General features: G+C 34.7%; 1 protein-coding gene across 18 annotated transcripts in view; it reads left to right on the top strand.

The window, feature by feature from the left end:
• Positions 1 to 22,282, top strand: part of trioa (trio Rho guanine nucleotide exchange factor a) — a 122,614-nt gene that overhangs the window by 40,465 nt on the left and 59,867 nt on the right. For 17 of the 18 annotated variants that reach the window (XM_051871880.1, XM_051871882.1, XM_051871866.1 and 14 more), the window contains 3 exons: positions 10,538 to 10,612; positions 14,606 to 14,720; positions 18,111 to 18,303. In XM_051871880.1, coding sequence (XP_051727840.1) covers positions 10,538 to 10,612; positions 14,606 to 14,720; positions 18,111 to 18,303 — 383 coding nt within the window. Of the gene's footprint in view, positions 1 to 10,537; positions 10,613 to 14,605; positions 14,721 to 17,618; positions 17,887 to 18,110; positions 18,304 to 22,282 lie in introns of those variants that run through there. The other variant, XM_051871881.1, reaches the window with a different exon arrangement.

The raw sequence follows: 22,282 nt of genomic DNA, 5'->3' as shown, positions 1-22,282 counted from the left end.
AGTTTGTGTGTAGATACTGAGAGTTTTGTTCTCAAGGGCTTTTTTATGTTATACTTTGCTATTCAACCTGTACAGTATTGTGAACTTTAAGCTAGTCCTGTGCTCCACATACTGCGACGTGGCATTTTCCCTCTTACCAGTCTGATGTGCTTCACCGTCTTGGAGAACAGAGGCTGAAAGTGCTCCTCACCCTTGATCACATTACAGTAGGAAAAACAGGCTTTGTGTTCACGCTAACAGACTCTCCCTTCACGCTTCACACACATCATAGACTGTAATGCAGTCGCTGAGCTGACCTTTTCATTCAGTTTGTCAACTGTAAGTACACTTCAGTCCTGTGCAGTTCATGTTACCCTATATGAAAACGTGCTTTATGACTGTGTCAACATGAGAAGAGCTTGGGTTTTGTGATGTCTGCTGTAGATGAAAGTGAATATATACATATATACATATAATGAAATCAAAATGGGTGTTTTGTGTCTTTTAGTTCTTTTTTTTTTTTTTTCTCGCATTGAAGCCATCCACATGCTATTGTGCTCTTGGAAGTTGACAAAAATGTTTAGTAGAAGTATGTTTAAAATTTACAGGCTTTTTCCTCCAGTAAAATGGACCAAAAACATTGGTCTAGAATAGTGCTGTAAATCGATTAAAAGAAATTAATTAATTGCAAATTTTCTGTGATTTAATCGCTCCTAACATTAAAGTTTAATATATTTTTATATTGTAGTAATTTCACATTTAATCTCCAAATTAATGTAGAAACAACATAAAAAATGTAGGCTATATTTTAAATAATTCAGCTAACATGTAGGAAATATACAGAAATTGAATAGTTACCAAACACTTCAGTCTTCACTGCATGAATTATAAAATAAATATAGATAAATTTTTATTAAGTCTACAGATGTTATTCAGTCAAGACCAGTGATTTTCTCTTTGTCTTTTGTTCTTTTATTAACATCAATGACAGACATCACAGCAGCAGGTTAATTAGGCTGCTGTCACTTTAAGACCGGCCGCACATGACGCGGATCTCACACGCATCGCATTTTTTCACAACTCTTTGCGTTAATTAAAGACTTTATTTAAATAATTTAAGACTCAACAAAATTAGCATTTTTGACATAATTTTGTGTGTTTTGTCTGTTCAAGCATGAAAGTGAACTCAATGCGGCCGGCGTGCTGTCTGAAGTGGCTTTCTGTGTGCATGAGGTGTGTGTGTGTGTGTGTGTGTCACAGACAGCACGGCAGTACGACACTAAGATTTAAAGCATTTGCATGAATAAGAGCGTGATCATATAATGTAACACTAGCTAAAGGATGACGGGGGGAAAAAATGGATGCTGCATTAATTGCGTTAAATATTATTTTTTTTCTTCAGTTTAACGTGTTAAAAATATTTAACGCAATTAATGCAGCATCCATTTTTTTCCCCCCGTCATCCTTTAGCTAGCGTTACATTATATGATCACGCTCTTATTCATGCAAATGTTAAAAAATTCATGCAAAACCATAATTTTGACAGCCCTTGTCTAGAATAAAAGTATCTCCTTCCATGATGCTGCCTACATCTGACTAACAGTATCAAATAGCACATGATGGTTCCTGACTGAGACATAAAATAAACATTAAAAAAGTATGTCTCCCGATTGAGCAGTAGACTACAATTTAAATTTAATTAAATAAAAAAAAAAAATCATGTTTTTTAATTTTGTTTTATTTTTTGTTATGAAAAAGCGATGAGCTTTTTCAGTTTGTCCCATGTTGATAAAAACCCAGCATAGCTGTTAAAAATCTTTTTTTTTTTTTTTTTTTCTCCATTTGACACTTTGTTTCAGCCAGTTAGGACATGGTGTAAAGCTCTATGGTGGTCACCCTGGTCATCTGTCTCTTGAATCCCTCACATTCTCCACCGGTGGCCTGTAGGTTACATGTTCACCATCTCAAGTGTTAACCCAGTTCTGCAGCTGTTTGCAGGGTGACGGGTCAGGTCATATGGGTTGTCTTCTTGATATCTCAATCCTCTGGAGCACTTCAGGTTAATAGGCTAATTGCTGAGATTCAGACGCAAGCTACACCCCAATAAGAAGCCAGGTCAGCGGCGCTGAAGTGATTTAATCTGACCTCACTGATGTGAGTTTGCACAGGGTGGAAATGTAAAACCTACACAGATGCCAATATATCCATATTTGAGCTGCTTTAAACAGGACTACATACATATACAGTTCTTATAGTTTGCAGTTTTGGGATAGCTGTTTCTGAACTCCCTGAAACGCCTTTTCTTCCAGGAACAAACACGACACAATATTCCTCATTTAAATTATTCCCACTCAAGGCATACGCTAAATAAAGGGGGCAGGGCCTGGTTGAGTTAGTTAGTAGTGTGTTGAAACTTAGTTATGGTAAGTGGCGTGACATTTCCCAAAAACACTTGAAGCGCTTGACCAATTTCTATGGTAGGACGAAACTGGAATTGAATCTGTAGCCGACCGTTTCACATCAGCTCAGTCCATTACAGCCACAGAATTGTTCAAGATTCATTTGTCTTCTGATCATTCATCAGCACCAGTCGGAAATGAATGAATGAGTGGACTCATTAGTTGTGTGAGGCTGGTGTGGGACGGCAGGTTCATTAGTGTGCTCGGTAACGTGGCCGGCAGAATGCTTGATGCAATTAACTGCTGCCGCACACACACCAGGGCTCACACTCGTTGAACCCGTGACCTTCATGTGTTTCGTTTCTGACCCACAGTGAGGAAGTGTGATGGACGGGGGATGGGAAATATGAGACCAGTCCATGTCTACAGTCTCGTATGATTGTATTTATGACATGAGTACACATAAACAGTGGGAAACTCCATCTTTGTGCATTGACTGAATAGGGTTGTATAATTTAAAGCAATCGTGACGAATGCTGTGGTTGTATTGATACTATTGGTCATCAAGTTATGCTATTTTAAAGGCTTCTAATTTTGTTTTGGAGTCCAAGGTCAAAAAACACTTTCATTTTTTCATAATCATTTTTTCAGCATCAGCTCTTTTCTCACAGTGTCTGAAAATGGTTCTATAAAATCTCTAAACCCCGCCTTTTCGAGAGCTTCCTCTGCTCTATTGGTCAGACGGCCCAGTTTGTACCACTTACAGTGCATGTTGGAAACCAAACACCCATTACCCTATCTGAATTTCAGCTCTTCCTCAGCACTTAAGGAAGAGTCCTCATCCTTATGAAGTGCATCAAAGTGGATTTGCAGCACAGAAAAAGTGTCTTCTTGACATGTCGACAACACGAACCAAACAGTCTCAGCTACAGCTACAGCGTTTGAGGGCGGGTCAGAGTAGACGTTGTTCTCTGGCAGCCAATGAAGACCATAGGCTGGCTTTATGCAAATTTGTTACGTTGTTTCGCAGACATGTGCGTCTGGAAGTGCGACTGGAATTGCTGACGACTCTGAAGCAATTCAGAATCGATTCTTTGTTTAGGAGACAATAAGTTTACTTGTCGTGCACTTTGATATTTGAAAATTTGCAGACCTTTTACATTCACAAACCGCTATATCACACACCACATGAAAGGAAATATTCAAAAAAGCATAATGGGGCACTTTAAGTTGTAGTTATGAATGTACAATTGCACATTTGTGTGTATTCTTGATGAGGAATAGCTATAAATCTTGACAGAACATATATTTAGCAGAAATTTGGAAGGATTTTACAAAAACATGTCTACATTTTACACCAGAAATAAAATAAATTATATTTTACATAAAGACAATATAAAGCTATTATTGGAATAATCTTTGCATTTTGAATCATCACAATCCTTCCAGATATTTTATACTTTGAATTACTTTGACAAATATTCTCATTAGTTTATACTAATTATACAGTAATTTATTCTTACTTAAAAGTTGGGAGTTTGTAAGATTGTAATCTTTCTGAAAGAAGTCTCTTCTGCTCACCAAGGCTGCATTTTGATCAGAATACAGTAAAAACAGCTAAATATTTTTACAATTTAAAATCACTGTTTTCTATTTGAATATATTTTAAAATGTAATTTATTCATGTGATCAAAGCTGTATTTTCAGCATCATTTCTCCAGTCTTCAGTGTCACATGATCCTTCAGAAATCATTCTAATATGCTGATTTGGCGAAAACATTTATTTGAAATAGAAATAAATTCATTTCTTTGTCACTTTTGATCAATTTAATACATCCTTGCTAAATAAAAGTATTAATAATTAAAAAAAAAGAAATCTTAATGACCCCAAACTTTATATATAAAAACTGAAAAAGCAGTACAATAAACCTTGATGTATAAACATTACAAGTCATATATGATCATCTTTCTTGCTTGCTTCACTTCTCATTTCATAACTCTGCTCTACATCCATTACATCGCCTCTCTTGTCCACTTCTTCTCTCTCTATCATCTCATCACTGTAGTGTTGATCAGTGCGGCCTCTCTGCTGCCATCTAGCAGAAGTCTGGATCTCTGCTGTTTGGATGTAGAGGAAACAGTTGCCGGTATATGTGAAGCGATGCCAGTTTCAGAGTGTCTGAAGTCTGCAGTTATTGTTGTTATCTCCAGCCATTACTACTTCAGTATCGGTCAGATCAGCAACCTATTACCTGGAAACAATGAGGCTGTGTTTTGTTGTCTGTTCTCTTTCTGATACCTGATAAGCCATGAAAAATAATCGTCTGTGAGGAAGAGAAAGGTTAGGCTTGTCGGAGGAACCTACTGATACGGATTGATTTCGTGGCACATTCTTCCTTCTTTTTAATTGTTTGGTTTAAGTGGCCTTAAAACTCACCCACGTTTCACCTTCCCATCACTAAAGAACAGTCCCTCGTGTCCTTTTGAAGTTTCCCTACTAAAAACCAACTCATGTTCATATTTTCCCAGATTCCTTAGTTCGTTTTCCACAGACTGTGAATTCCCAACCACATTCAGAGCTCTTCAGCTCTGGGAAAAGAATAGCCATCTGATTTTCTCCAAGCGTAATGTCTCTATTTGTTGAAGTGGTTTGTTGTATTTCTGTGGTTTGGAAGCTGAAATGATGGATGAAATATCTTGTTACCCTGCATGCAAAGCTTGAAGGACAGCAGCACGGGGATTCATTTTGGTGAGAGAATATGTTGGGAACGGTCATCTCCTTATGAGCCACTTCAGATGTGAGATGGAGGTCATTTCTTTGTCTTCTGTCGTTGGTGAGGAAACGAGTAGATGAATGTAAAATCTATACGTGATAAAGGAAATGGTTAGCCTTGCAGAAACCTCAATTTAAACCCAGAATGATTAGATTGCAGGTTGTAACCTTGGGTGTGTGTTAGCTAGAAGCTATTAAAATCTGACAGACATCCAGAAGAGTCATGAAATAATGAATAGCTTTAAATAAAAAAAGTAAGATTGTATTATTATTAAATAATAATAATAATTTTATTCAAAAAGTACAAAACGTTTTAAAAGGGTTTTAGAATTTGGGGTATGCTTGATAATGTATTATTATTGTTATTACTACTAATATCTAATAATTTAAAATCATTATTTATATTAAAGCTGTCTGTAACTCTCTCCACATTTATCATTCCTCACAGTGCTGTTCAGTCCTGGAAAACACAGCTCATGATCGCCTTGTGTCTCTCTTTTTCTTAAATATATTGCAATTTTTCCAATTTCAGTCTTGCAGCATTTTAAATAAATAATTAAAAATCTAATACTATTTATTATTTTATTTATTTATTCATTTATTATTATTAATTTATTATTATATAAATATTAGTACATATTATTATAATTATTTTGCGACTCAAGAGACAATTTAAGTTATATATCTAATTATAATAAATTACATAACATTTAATATATAAATAGTTTATATTATCATGAATAATATAAATAAAAATATTATTTTTTTAAATAAAATATATTAAAATTAATTGTTCTATTATTATTATTATTATTATTATTATTATTATTATTATACAAGTAATACATATTAATTATATATATTTTTTATATATTTTTGTTTTTTAAAATTATTTTTGTATTTATTACTCAACAAATTACATAACATTTAATATATAAATATTTTTGAATAATATAAATAAAATCTAATATTCTATATTATTATTTTAAAATGTTAACATTTATTGTTAATAATATTAGAGCTAGATAAAAAATTTTATTGTAATAATACAAAAGGTATAGAGTTTTAAAATGTGTTATAGTTATAGTAATACAATTGTGTTGTTGTTGTTATTATAGTTAAAATATTTTTTTATTCAAAAATAAAAAGGTATATGTTTTTAAAATTGGTTATGGTTAAAATATGTATTATTATTAGTGCTATTGTTATTATTTTTACTGTTATATTAATTTTTTATTCTAAAATACATTGTGTTTTAGAATTTGAGTTATGGTTTATAACTATGTATTATTATTATTATTATTATTATTATTATTATTATCAGAGTGAGATGAAATACTTTTTTTTCTAAAAATAGGAAAGGTATAGGGTTTTTTGAATATGGGTTGTTTAATAAAAATGTGTTGATGTTGTTGTTATTATTATTATTATTAAATGAAATAATATTTTTATTCTAAAAACAAGGTATAGGTATAGGCCAGGGTTTTAGAATTTGGGTTATAGTATGAACGTGATACAAGTATGATGTGTTTTCATTTATCAAGCTAGGTAAATATGTGTATTATTGTAATTATTTCTATGAACTATAACAAAAGCGCATCTGTGTTTTTGGATGACTGTCACTTCAGAGAGTCATTGGATTCATATTGTGAACCGTTATTAAATGTCCTTCTCCCTCTCCTGTTCTACTGCAGTGAAACACACACACACCACACACACACACACACACACACACACACACACACACACACAGAATTACATCATCCAGCTGCAGAAGTGAGAACCTCATTTGCCCCACCATACCGCGGCCTGTCTCTCTCAGACCCTGAGGGAAGAGTGTGGGCTCTCTAACTCTCACACTCATGCAAACAGATCTGGGGATCCGGCGGAGAACCTAAACCCTCGTCTCCTCAGACGCTCAGCAGGGTTTAGAGAAAGCTGCTGTTACTGAATCTGAGCCCTTCTGACCAGCAGCACTGTCTGTAACTCTCTCCACATTTATCATTCCTCACAGTGCTGTTCAGTCCTGCAAAACACAGCTCATGATCGCCTTGTGTCTCTTTTTCTTAAATATATTGCAATTTTTACAATTCCAGTCTTGCAGCATTTCAAATAAATAATTAATTATTAATATTAATAAGTATTTTGTATAATACTATCTATTTTTATTTTTAAATAGAAAATATATGAAAATAAATTATTTTATTTTATTATTATATAAATAGTACATATTAATATAATTATTTTGTGAATCAATATACTATTTGTTAAATTATATATCTATAACAAATGACATAACATTTAATATATAAATAATTTGTATTATCATGAATAATATTAATAAAGAAGTTATATTTTATATTGTTTTTTAAATAAAAATATATTAAATCATTAATATTAATAATAATTTGTCTAATACTATTTTTTAAAAATAGAAATATATGAAAATGCATTTTATTATTATTATTATTATTATTATTATTATATAAATATTAGTACATATAAATTATTATAATTATTTTGTGACTCAAGATGCCATTTGTTAAATTATATATCTAATTATAACAAATTACATAACATTTTAATATTTAAATAATTTGCATTATCATGAATAATATGAATAAAGTAATATTTTGTATTTTTTAAATAAAAATATATTAAATCATTAATATTAATAATAAATTTGTTTAGTACTATTATTTTTTTAAAAATAGAAAATATATGAAAATACATTTTTATTTTATTATTATTATTATTATTATTATTATTATATAAATATTAGTACATATTAATTATTATAATTATTTTGTGAAAATATCATTTGTTAAATTATATATCTAATTAAAACAAACTACTTTAACATTTAATATATACATTTGTATTATGAATAATATAAATAAAAAAAGTAGTATTTCAAATTATTTTTTAAAAAAAAAATATATTTAAATTATTTTATTATTATTATTATTATTATTATTATTATTATACAAGTAGCCTAATACATGTTAATTAAAATTATTTTTTTTTTTTATTATTTTGTTATATTTATTACCATTTGTTACATTATATATCTAATTATAACAAATTACATAACATTTGATCATGAATAATAATAACTAATGTAATATTATAATATATAATATCCCTTTGGAGCACAAAAGAATGTCTGAGCTGCTTTCTTCCATACAGTGAAAGTGGATGGGGACCGGGGCTGTTAATTGCACTGCATTGCAACTCATGCTTTATATTGTAATACTTCTGAAACCATCTGACAGCTTTGTGTCAGGACCTTGTTCATGGACAACTTTGCTTGAATTTGAGCAGCTTGGACGTTCTGCTATAAATAACTCCATCCACAGATCAAAGACAGTTATGCAGGTTTCCACAGGCATAAGGGTGAATAATTGATGACATACTGTACATTTTTTTTTTTTTTTAACTATTCCTTTCATTTGCTGTAAATAGTCTGCAGAAGGTTCCATGTTTTCACTAGATCACATGGTCACAGTAGCACAGTATCGGTAGTGGAAAAACAAACCTTCCGGTGGGATGTATAGATAAAAAGAGAGAGGGAGGAAATGAGGCGGAGTGACAGAGAGAAAGGTGTTCTTTTGTACAGAGAGCGGCGCTGAGACACCACAGGGAAGCATCGCAGGAAAATGGATACATGACATCATCTATCTATCTCTCAGCTGTGTGTGTGTGTGTGTGTGTGTGTGTGTGTGTGTGTGTGTAGGAGGGATCGGCCCCTTCAACCACATTTCATGCTCAATTAGCAGCCCTGGGATGGAGGGATAGTAGGAGTGGAATTAAAGACTGAATGTCCATGATGCTTTACTAGCGGGTTTTGTGCCGTACCCGAGTCTTCTTGCATTTGTTCTGCTCTGAAATGCATTCTAGAAGATCATGAACTAATACAATGTTTTGTATTGACATGAAAAACAGTTTCTATTTTAATTTTAGTTTATTTTTTTATGTGCTTTTGTCATGTTTTTTTCTATTTAGCTTTAATTTATTTCAGTTTTACTACTTTTAGTATTTTATTTCAGCTAGACAGTATTTAATTTATTTACCATGCTTTTAAAAAATATTTCTCTTTAGCTTTAATTTATTTTTTTATTTCCGTTTTAGTAAATGTAGTACTTATGCTGCTATTGTATGCTGTTACAGAATTTATACATTTTTTGAATGAGCTTTTTTATATTTTCAGTTTTCATTTAAATTTTAGTTTGTTTTTATATTTTTATTTAGCTTTTTTATTTTAGTTTGTCATTTTAGTACTTCAATTTTAGTTCTTATTTTATTTCAGCTAGACTTTATTTCTTATTTACCATGCTTTTTAAATATTTCTATTTAGCCTTAATTTATTTTTATTTCAGTTTTTAGTAATTTTAGTACTTATTTTATGCTGTTATAATATACTGTTGTAGTATTTTTACATTTTTGGAATACGTTTTTTTAAAAAATATTTTTACTAAAATTTTAGTACTTATTTTATTTAAGCTAGACATTATTTCGTGAAATGACCTGAACCGGATTTGAACTCCGATCGGCCGCATATATAAGCAAAAAAAAATGTTGGATCACATCAGTGATTTTAATATTTTTTTTATATACTGTTTAATTTATAGTATTTTTATATATTTTTGAATAAGTTTTTATTTTAATGTTTTTAGTTTTCATTGAAATTAGAGTTTATTTTTTTATCATTTTATCTTTAATATTTCTATGTAGCTTTAATTTTTTTCTGTTTTAATAGGCCTACTTCAATTTTAGTACTTATTTTAAGTTAGACATTATTTCTTAATTTATTTACATGATTTTTTCCTGCTAGATATAACCCATATATATATATATATATATATATATATATATATATATATATTGTTTATATATATTTGATTTTACTTTTTCCTATATTACGTTTTCATGATTGGTCTTTCGGAGAGCCTAGACTCACAAAGTCAGTCTGCTGGCTATGCATGACTAACTCAACTTTGGCACAGCCTCACCAAACCTAGTCAACTCAAACCTGTGAATCATAAAAACAAACGAACAGAAGTGATGCTTCATCCAGGTTGCTGCTTATCTCATGCGAAGCGCTTGAATGAGGTCCAGCGCTCGCGGCGGTATCTGCTCATGCCAAGAACAGGAGAGCAATGATTATGGATTGTCTTTACATTCAGTCAAAGAAACGCAAAAGAATCGGAAAAAGCGAACATTATATACATATTACAATGGATCAGACTCGAACTGTTAATCTCCCATTTGAGCGCTAGAGCTCAACATATCAGAGCAGGCACTGTATTATAACTGCTAGGCCACAGTTCTGATGATGATATTCTTGCAGAGACTCTAAACTGTGATCTGTTGTTTTGTTTTTCAGGATTTCGCAGGAATGAAGAAATGAAGGCGATGGAAGTTTTGCCCATCCTAAAAGAAAAAGTGGCCTTCCTGTCAGGTGTGTTGTTGATTTGATTTCTGGTATATTGCTATAACTATGTGTTTTCATTCTGAAATGTCTTTTATATTGTTTAATGGTCATAACACACTTTCATAATGGTCATAACACACACACACACACACACACATATATATATATATATATATATATATATATATATATATATATATATATATATAAATAAAATAAATATACACAGTACACACACATATATTATGTAAACACGAACTTCTATTTTGGATGCGAATAATCACAATTAATCGTTTGACAGCACTAGTTTTTATCTAATATTCATATTTTGTTTTATTTCAACTTTATTTCATTTATGAAAGCTGTTTTAATAGTTTTAGTTTTAACAATAACAACCCTTGATCACATTCACAGGACCACCACGTCATGTCTTCGACCCAAAATAACTTTTACTGAATATTGCTGTAACTTCCCACAATATTTTTAGTTGATGCGTCACCGTCACAGGCCTGACAGTGGCCATTATTTGATTTAGACAGCAGTCTCCTTCTCACTCACTCTCTGAACTTCTGTTTGGCTCTTGTAGTCGTACGACTAACAGACCAGCACTGAAATGACTCAGAAACATAGGGATGAGTAAATGTCATACACATGTCCCATGATACAACAAGCACAAAATAACAGGCTTGAAAAAATTAAAGAACAGAGCAGAAGTGAACCTGCAGAGCTCTAAGTGTGAACGCCCAGTGATTTCTGCATAACCATGCAGTTGTGTGCATTTAAATTATTTATTTCCCCTTAACGTCAGAGGATAAGATGGATTATCCTATTACAAACACACTCCGTTAGTGAGATTCAGCACATTCGTGGGAGAAAATCCTCATGGATATCCCTACCGCTCAGTGAGTTTGTTGTGCTGGGGTCGAGGTGTTTCGGCTTAGTAACACAACCTGTATGAACAGGAGAGGAGGATCTGTGGGAGGAATGCATTGATTAGTCATTTTTCAATGCTAATGAACTAAAGCTGCATGATTCTTGATGCATGATTCTTTTTGTTTCACGATTCTCCCACGAACAGACAACTAAACAAAATAACATGTAATTTACTAAGGCTCTGAAAAAAGTTAATTGCTGCTGTCTGTTTAATTCATTTGAATGAATTGTTTTTAAAAATCTGTTTGAATGAATGATTCAATGACTCACTTCATTTGCTTAATTACTGGATGAATCAGCGTTTTTGAACGAATCTCTTGAGTTAATGATTCAATGACATCTAATTGAACTTTTTGCCACCTAGTGGCAGAACAATGTAATTGATACAAGTGTTATTTGAAGTGCCCAGTTACTTTCAAAAGGCGATTTGCTCTATTGATCGCTACCATAGACATCAGTGTTTATATCCGGACTATAACCTTTTATCCCAGTACTTCTGTGATAATACTGAAAATGCTGTTTGTGAAGTGGTTTCATACTTACGCATGACATCTCTCTGGGTCAGTGGAAGCGCCAACGCAAATTTGAATGTTCCGGTGAGATTTTGTCAAAGACACAGACGAATTGTTGTCATTTAGGAATAAGATCGCGTGGGTGTTTGAATCGAGATTGCGATCTTTTAATGATTAATCGTGCAGCTCTATAATGAACTTGGTTTGGTGTATGACTATGGCCCCGGTGGTTCAAGGAATTATGAATATAAGTATTGGTTGAAGTTAGTAGTGAGATGTGTTTGTGCAGGTCTGCATTAGCTTTACTGTTGGCTGCACAATTGTTTTTCAAAGTAGTAGGAGCTGTGACCTAGCAATTAGCACGTTCACTTGAGAAATTGAGCCATGGTGCTAATGAAGCATGATATATATTTAATTGCGCACAACACAGTCTCATTGCTCATTTAAAATCTGGCTGAAATTGTCTTGAAAAGTTTGTTTGCAAGGTGGTGTTTGCTAGCTGTAATGCTTTAAAGGGTGAATTCACCCAAAAAAGAAAATTCTGTCATCATTTACTCACCTTCATCATTCAAAACCTGTATGACTTTCTTCTGTGGAACATAAAAGAAGATATTCTGAAGAATGTCTGTGTTTTTGTCCATGCAATGAAAGTCAATGGGGTCCATATTCCAAAGCAGTTTTAGGTTGTGTTCACACTTGGCATGTTTGATTCGATTAAAACGAACTCTGGTGTGATTGCTCTGTTAGTGCGGTTCATTTGAATAAGTGCAGTTCGACTGAAATATAAAACACAACATGGACCAAAGACATTAATGAACCGAAAACAAGACATGACGTCACAATATGTGACCCTAAAAAGGACAGAGTGCTCAAGAATACCTGTTTTTTTTCTCGTCACAGGAGCTACGTTTCCCATTACAGTTCGGTACAGGCGTCAGAACCGCGTCTCCTTGCCACAGATCTTTGTTTGTGTGTGTAACAGAGTAATTCCTGCTGCTATTTTGACACTTTTACACATTCTATAAGCTCTTCATAAGTTCTCAGCTGGTTAAAATACCATTATATGTACGCAAATACGACGGGCTCATTGAGCCCAGTGCACACTGCACAGCTTTGTTTTTGGATGTTTAGTAACAAAATATGTCATAAAAGCGTTTCGTATCTTTAGGTTTGGTATTAAAAATGACAGTGTGAACGCTAAGCAAACCATGTATCATTTTCTTTTTTGGTCCGGACCAAAAGAACTGGACTACAAGTGTGAACACACCGTTAGACCACATTGACTTTTATTTTATGGTTAAAAACTGTTGAAACGTTTCTTCAAAATTTTCTCGAAAAAAATTGAGGGTGAGTAAATGATGACAGAATTTATTTTTGGTTCAATTGTCCCTTTTAAAAGGAGTGAATTTATAGATACGTGCATATTAAAACTAACACAACGATTAGGTAAACTAGTTGGTTGTTGAGTGAGTACTTGACCATCCTGACCCATTTTTCTGCTCTTGACTCGTTTGGATAAAACTAAATTGTACATAAATAAAGATTACTGAACTTAAATTTAGATTTATACTGTTCATTTTTCCTCAGCACACTTACAAACTGAGTATTTTTCCCAGGCACAAAAAAAACTTATTTCAGAGATACTTATTTCAAGTGTCTAACCACTTGAAAAGTGAACAGGAGCTTAGTCATTCAGAGAGATTTACAGAGATGGTAAGTTATGATAACAAATCATGTAACAGAGTCTCATCTTGAATTATCTCACAAAAACGGTCTACACTGTCATTCAGTATTCTCTGAAGACACTGCACTGAAGAATAATGAGATTATTGCAGGAATGATACTGTCAACAAGCAGGTTTTGAATCCGACTCTCCTGTCCAGCAGTGTGCTGCACTTCACAGCTTTAATGTTTTTCATTCATGCTCTTTCATTTTTTATCTTTTACAGACTGTAGACTTTAGTCAGAATAGATGGCACAGCTAATTTGGCATGAAAACGAGGCTGTGTGCAGCATATTGAGTGGACTATGCTTCCTGCCCTTTTAGACTAGTTTTTGTTTGTGCCATATGTTGATACCTAAGGCATCTACTCTGACTATAGTCTAATTAAGACATATAATACCAAAGGCTGATTCAAATATTATATTAGTACTATTACCCATATTACCAGGTGGCAGATGAATGTGCAATAAATTACAGAGTTTGATTGGATGCACGGGTTTTGATGTTGGGAATATGGTATGGCTGCCCCCAACCAAACATTTTTCTAGTCAATTCATTTAAGCCGACTAGTCGCACATATATAATATAAATTTAATTGCTTAAATGTATACTAGGGGGTGGTATCTGAAAATGGTTTGAGTTTCAGGGCTGAGAAAGAATGCTAACATTCAGTGCTAACAGCAGGAATCGTGACAGCCCTACTGCAGTTTTTTTCCTGCGACCAACAGACTAATTAAAATTTGGTCGACTAAGCCTCTAGTCGTCGACTAACGTTTCAAAGTAAAGCCTATTTAGTTTATCAGCTGATTTAATGTTTAATTTTCCCACACTTCTGCATTGTTCTTTCTCCAGGGGGCAGAGACAAGCGCGGTGGTCCGGTTTTAACATTCCCATCACGAACCAACCATGACCGAATACGACACGAAGATCTCCGCAGACTCATCGCCTACCTCGCCGGCATCCCTAGGTATTGACACACTCACTTGACACATCCCCAGGATGCACCTGACTGCTTTTTCTTCACGATCCATTCAAACACATTCCTTCAAAAAGAACAAAAGTGACTGGATTGGATCTGGTGAATTGTGCAGTGAATGTGCCAACTGTCCTGCTGCTCAACGCTGTGATGTTTTCTGTTCCTCATAGCCAGGCGCATTGATCTGTAATTGACCTGTGAACTAGAGATGCTGTGTCTCTTCATATGTGATCTTTTGTTGTACTTATAAAAATTGAATGAGGCAGGCCAATTCCGCACTTCAGTTCAGTTCCTCTAAACGGCTCTGCTGAGCAGTCGTTTGTTTACGGTGCCTTTAGCATCCATTAGTCGGAGCACGAGGGCAGTACCTCTGGTACAATGCAGCTACAGAAAGTGGACTGTGACCTTCATGGATGTTTCTTCAACTGCGGGCAGTTTTATTTTCAAGGGGTTGATTTTGTATTATAACAGATTTTATATATGAGAACATTTTCATTATATGAAGGTCACATTATTGTGCCTTCATAATTTATTTGTGATGCTTTTCAAATGCCTATCTTTTTGTGCTAGTCTCAGAGGTAAAATTTTAAAGGGGTCTTTGATTATGATTTCACTTTTTTTAACCCTCTACTGCACACATGTTAATGGCACATAAAATATTCCACATCATTTTTTGGTTCACCCCCACCCTCCCACCACCCCAAAATATTTTTTTTGTTACCTCAGGGCAACGTTGTGCAACAATGGTACAGAATCATAGAGAAAATTATCATCAAAATCACAATTTTTTTAAAAAAATGTCAAGAAATCATTAAGTAAAAAGGGAAAAACACTTGAAAGACATTGATATATTGAATTTGATACATGCATATGTCTGTATCATGTAGTGTGTCATGCCATATAATGTACTACATGTAATAAGATTTCACTCAGTACGAAACTTCAAAAAGCAGTTCTTCTCTGCTGTGAAATAGAGGTGTGTTACAATTTTTGCACATCACTTCCCTTCTTATAACACATTATGGCCAATGTGAGGTATTGTCCAAAACATCCTCAAAGTACCCCTTATCGCACGACGTTGCCCTGAGGCAATGAAAAGAAAAATTGAATTTCTGAACATGCAAAATAAAAAAAACTTCATAAAACCTGACAAAAGGCTTCTCTACACCTTCATACACACACATTTTTATGAACAGTTCATATCATTTTAAATAAGGTTACTAAATCAAATAATCTTGCCGCCTTCTCACACCATGTGCTCCTGTGACCATGTGTCAGAACAGGACGTCCCACCTTTAAATGGTGCTTGATAGTGAATCCCACACCTTACTGGACTGTTCTTTGGTACTTTCTTGACCTTTCTAATTGGTTGTAATCATTTAAAGAAAAATTTACTAAACATAGGGCTTAAGAAAACTTTCCGTTGCCTGAGGGTTAGAGGGTTAACTTTAGTTAGTGTGTAATGTTGCTGTTAGAGCATAAACAACACCTGCAAAGTTACGAAGCTCAAAGTTCAATGCAAAGCGAGATATTTTCTTTTTAAAGAATTTGCTTTTTGAGGACTTACTACTTTTTAGGGACTACAACGAGCTTCTTCCCAGGTTTGTGACATCACAAACCCTAAAATTGACATAAACCCTGCCCCCGGAAACACGCAAAACAAAGGGGGTGAGGCCATGTTGGGCTGCTTTAGAGAAGAGGAAGAGTTGTTGTAGTAGTGTGTTGTTAACATGGCGTCATTTTTTACGCCGGACTGCTTCACAAATGAGGGTCAATTCAACGCTGGATTTGCACAAAAGATTAACATGACGGCACATGCTAGTTGTTGAGTTGAATCAACTCCACAGCAACTACATAAATTTATCCACTAACCATTCAGAAACGTCCAGTTTCGTTCTAAAAGTTGTAACTTCTTCCTGAGTCTCTCCATCAGTGTCCGACTCCGGTTTGAACAATGTAAGGCTGAACACCGTTACTGACAATCCTCATTTTGGCTGCGTGAGATTCTCCAGCTTTGTTGTTGTTAAGCAAGCGAAGCACAAGCTGTTAAAGCTCCGCCCTCTTCTGGAAAGCGGCGGGAGCAGCAGCTCATTTGCATTTAAAGGGACACACACCCAAATAGGGGCAAATTTGACAAATTTGACAAGCTATAATAAATGATCTGTGGGGTATTTTGAGCTGAAACCTCACAGAGACATCCTGGGGACACCAGAGACTTATATTACATCTTGTAAAAGGGGTATTATAGGTCCCCTTTAAGGCTAACATATTCATACTAAAAGCTAAAAAAATCACATTTTTAATTCAGGGGGATTTTAAACCCATATAGCATTTTTGCTTCTGTTTTACCCATTTCACTTCTCAGAATGGATTTTAGAGCTGAGAGCAGCGTGGTTGAATGGTTTATCATCATATCTGACACATTTAATATAACATGTTCCTCAGCCAGTAATACTGCAATGAATTTAGTCGCTCAGTACTTTTAACAGGAGGGAGGGGAATAGAAACACAGAGATTTAGATATGAGAGGAACGCAACGCAAGAGGGGGCGCGATGGAAAGAGTGGTTGGTGGGAAAGGCAGCGTGGGCACAATCAAGAACCTTCCGCAGTTCAGCCACTGCCAACGGCTCTTCCTCCTCCTCATCATCCTCACACACAAACTCTGTCCCCTGCACCCACACAGTCACAACAGAGATAGAGATCTCTACAGTTACAAAGCAAATCCCCTAGAGATAAAAAAGAGAAACACACAGAAAGATGGGTAGAGATGTATCATGATAAAGAGAGAGAGAGGGGGGTGTGTATCTTTAGAGATGGAAAGCAGCGAGTGTGCAGGGAAAAAATGGGAGGGCGAGCGAGCCAGTGAGCAAGAGAGGGAGGGAGAAAGAGAGAGAGAGTAGAAAACAGTGTCGCAGTCGCACAAGGCTGTGTGTTCGTCTACAGCTCGTCATTACTCGATTAGACACTTTCTGAGGCGAAATCGGACAGGCAGATGTTTGACTGAAGGCTCGCTGTGGATTTCAGAGTAACGGACTGATGCGGTCAGCAGCGTAAGCTTGTGTCACAGAGCTCTAACCCGACAGATTGGATAGCAAAGGCCTTCCTTCAGCATGTCTCCTGCTCATTTAATAGATATTTTGCTGCTGTGTTTCATGGGTAAGCTCTGCTATTCGTCCCGAATGTGCATTGATTTTTTTTTTTTTTTTTTTTTTTGATAAGGGAAATCACTTTTTCGCCTATTTATTTTTAGTTGTTCGTGCCGTTGCATTCGTGCAGCGGTTGTATTGGTTTCTTAGCAAGGAGGATGTACCATAGATTATGTAATGCAGAGAGGATTAAAGCTCATATTATTGTTCGTTCTCTCTCTCTTTTCCATCCAGCGAGGACGTGTGCAAACATGGCTTCACGGTCATCGTGGACATGCGTGGCTCCAAGTGGGATTCCATCAAGCCTCTCCTGAAGATCCTGCAGGAATCGTTTCCCTGCTGCATTCACGTCGCCCTCATCATCAAACCAGACAACTTCTGGCAAAAACAGAGGACCAACTTCGGCAGCTCCAAGTTTGAGTTTGAGGTACGGGACCGTTCGGTGTCATCTTTTGATAAATGAGTGTGTCTTACTCGTAGGGGTGTGTTGGAGGGCGTAGCTGGATGTGGATGTTGACGCTGTCAGAGCTCACCATCCATCCCTGCACATCCACTTTATTGATTATTGCATGCTTTAATATAATAAAATTACTGCTGTTCTGATACTCCAGTTGGTGTTTATTAGTGTTAAAATTGTGCTTTTGGTTATGATGGTGTTTTTGAAAGAATTTGCAAATACAAATATAGCAGATTATTCTCACAAATCTCTGAAATATGAGGTTAAACAGCCTCACCGCTGCATTTCACTTCGTCTTATTAATTAATCTGCGGGTTTGTCTGTGACATCCGATCTGTGTTGGTGTGAGCGTGTGAAGGTGGATCTGGCCGTGTGGGAGTGTGTGGGTGTTGATGTTCTGTCTCTCTCTGTGTGTGTGTGTGTGTGTGTGGGTTGACTGGGTGAATGTAAATGTGGCTGCAGCAGAAATGCTTTTTTGGCATATTTTTCTGCATTTGTTATGTATCGGGGAGGTGTTGGTGCAACTTTTTCGTTCACAGAGCCATCAGAGTGGCTTGTTTTTATTTGAGCGCAGTGGTGTTTGTTTTTATTGGAGGAGAAGCTTTTGTGCGTGTGTTTGTGTGTGCGTGCGTTCAGTTTGACAGCACATGTGGAACATAATAATGGCTCATGTCACAGCTGCAGAAATTTCCAGTGCATGAGAATAACGTTTTAGCTCAAATGATAATTATTATCTCAAACCTCCATGAATAAAACATGATTACGCAATTATTTGATAAAGACTAATCGGAATCTGGACTAGTGTTTTGCAGTGACATCATCACTGGCAGTTGCATGTCATGCTGGAATTATCGTAATTAAAAAAAAAACAACAACAAAAAAAGATTCTCTACTCGGAGCTTCACGTCACGTCCTTGGACTCAGAGAAAATGTTTGTTTCTATGGCAACGTTCATAACACCAAAAAGATCAATGTGCGGCTGTGAAGTGAATGACAGTTAATTCTTCACTATGTCAGTTCTGCTCTGTTTTCTTGTGTGAAATATTGAAGAAAAATTGAAGGTATATATTTAATAATAGAGGTAATATAGAGATAGCCAAATAATTACCTTTACCAATTGAAGCCACTACCATTTAGGTTGTTTTTACATGATGCCACGATTGTCTAATGGGCGATTGGTAATTGGTGTAATTTTTTTTTTTTTTTTTTTTTTTTGTGCTCCAAAAAAACAAAATAACAACTTTATTCAACAATATTTAGTGATGGCCGATTTCAAAACACCGCTTCGTGAAGCCCCATGAATCTTCCGTCTCAAATCAGTAATTATGATTGCCAAAGTCACGTGATTTCAGTAAACCAGGCTTCATTACATCATAAGTGTTTTGAAATTTCAATGGATCACATGACTTTGGCAGTTTGATACGCGCTCCGAACCACTGATTCGAAACAAAAGACCCGAAGCCTCACGAAGCAGCGCCTTGAAATCGGCCATCACTAGACAACGTTTTTCCTTTTTTTTTTTTTTTTTTTTTTTTTTTTTTAATTATGCAAACAGACAATTACAATATTTACAGAAAAGAAATTAAATGCAAAATACAAATACAAAGACCAACAAAACACACATAACAGCCAGTATGATTTGGGTGTGTGTGTGTGTGTGTGTGTGTGTGTAACTAAGTGTAACTGGGTGTGGGAGTGGAAATATATGAATAAAGGAGCATGTAGGAAAGTACAACAGACATAACCAGAGTTAAGAAAAAATATATATCAAAGAGGAGGAAAAAAAATAAATTAAATAAATAAATAAATAAATAATAATAAAAAAAAATTGACAATAATAATGATGAAGATAATAATAGTATCACACGCAAAAAATGAGGAAGGTGACAATAGCAACAGTATTAATAATAAATAATAATAATAATAATAATAATAATAATAATAATAACAATAATAATGATAAATCCAATTAATAAGAAATGACAAATAGTAATAATAGTATTAGCAGTAGTAGTAATGATAAATATTAAGAAATATACTCATTTCATCCGGAATGAGGGGGAGGTTAAAGGATCAGGAAGAGGAAAAATAAAGATAACAGTAATAGCAATAATGATAATAATATTAATAATGGTAATATTGATACAGCCATTAATAGTAATGATAATAGTAGTAGTTGCAATGGCAGTGATAATAATAATAATAGTATTAATAATGGTAATATTGATACAGCTATTAATAATAAGATATTATAAAGCTGCCTCTATTCCCCTCATGGCCATGGCATAGGATAGACCCCCGTCAGTGTCATGTTGCAACAAGCTATCAAGGTGCGGTGCTGCGGGGCCGAGGGTCCCAAAATCCATCCCCATCCCCAGCCGTCCCACACATGCCACGCTTACCCTGTCTGTGTTTTTTTTTTTTTTTTTTTTTTTTTTAATAAATATGGCTGCTTTCATTGTTATACTCATGATATGTTTGTATTGGTGTAATTTTAACATGATGTGAATTCAAAAAGACAAAAGTCGTTACTATTGCTGGATGGCCTGTTGGTATTAATATGCTGCACAGTTAGCCATAGCTTCTGAAAATATGGTCACAAATATGGTCTTTGCTGGTAAAAATAATTTTGACAATTCAGGTTTCTTTCCGCTAAATATTAAACATTCTGCTGGGGAACGCATTCGTATGTAAATGTCATCATATAATGAACAAGCTCCGCTATCTTCACTCCTTTTGGTGGTCTCCGCATCACTTTGCTGCTCATTTGCATAAAGTTACACTTTTCTCAGCTTTGTCGAGTTGTTGGCTAAGCGGCGATTGTTGTCGATAAAATGAGCTAATTCTCATTGAAAATGATTAATTTCCTGGTGCTTTGTTGCTGTCAGTGTTAAAGTTTAATGGAAATTTTCCAAATTGAATCTAAAACTTCTTTAATAATAAAGTTCAGAACGGCGTTGTTGTAGTTAGCTAAAGCTAAAACTATTAAAAAGTAATTTTGGTTAATTAAAATTGAAATAAAACACAAATATTAGAAATGTTGTAGAGCTGGAACAACGTATCGGCGATTACAAGAATACGCCGATTTGCGTTGCAATGTTTACGTTCATCCCTAATTCCCTGTCATGTTTCACACAGTTCGGATCATTTTATTGACTCGGATCTTTGAGTCTCGTTCAGCAAAATGAACTAATCTTTCTTTCATTTCAGCAGAATATAATCGAAATGTTGTATGTTCATAGCCAAATTCCCCAACACATCAACTTACGCAAACGTTGATCACATTTAGAATAAGAAAAAACTATAATGCAGCTATGGCCAAATTATGAGACACAGAAATGATTCATTCATTGCTTAGCTGGGTCTTCAGGTTATGCAGTCTGTTAGTTCACCTCAACTCCTGATCTGAGTCGTTCATTCCTTCATCACGGCATGTCCCCATAGCCTGAAGCTGTGCAATCTGTACTGGTAACAGAAATGATTAGTTCACCTCGCGAGTCTTCGGGTCTGAGTCGTTTGTTCATCACGAGTTATGGAATAGAACCATCATGACAGAAATTCGCAAATTTATAAATTGTAAGAAATTTGAGACCAGAAACGCATCACGTGACTGTAAGGGCGTGCGGCTCTTGGTAGTTTAAAATGATGGATAAACTCACTCATTGATTGGACTCGTTTGTTTAATAACGTGCTGTCAATTGTGATAAAACTTCCTGGTGTACATCGCCATCTTTGACACTGTCGCTTTGGATACCTGAATGTGGTTGTGACTTCAGTTGTTCGTTCATACAGATATGTATTTAAACAGATATTTTAATTTGCTGAATGAACAAAATATTTCAAGACTGCAAGCAAATGCTGTCGAATCACATTTGTACTACTGATAGATGCCTTTTAATTCTTGGCATTTCATTTTTTTTATATTGGGATATTTTATTTGTAAAGTAAG

The sequence above is a fragment of the Ctenopharyngodon idella genome, chromosome 19 (assembly GCF_019924925.1).
Source record: "Ctenopharyngodon idella isolate HZGC_01 chromosome 19, HZGC01, whole genome shotgun sequence".
Taxonomy (NCBI): Eukaryota; Metazoa; Chordata; class Actinopteri; order Cypriniformes; family Xenocyprididae; genus Ctenopharyngodon; species Ctenopharyngodon idella.
Note: the sequence above shows the minus strand (reverse complement) of the source record. Positions and strands in the feature narration are given on the sequence as shown.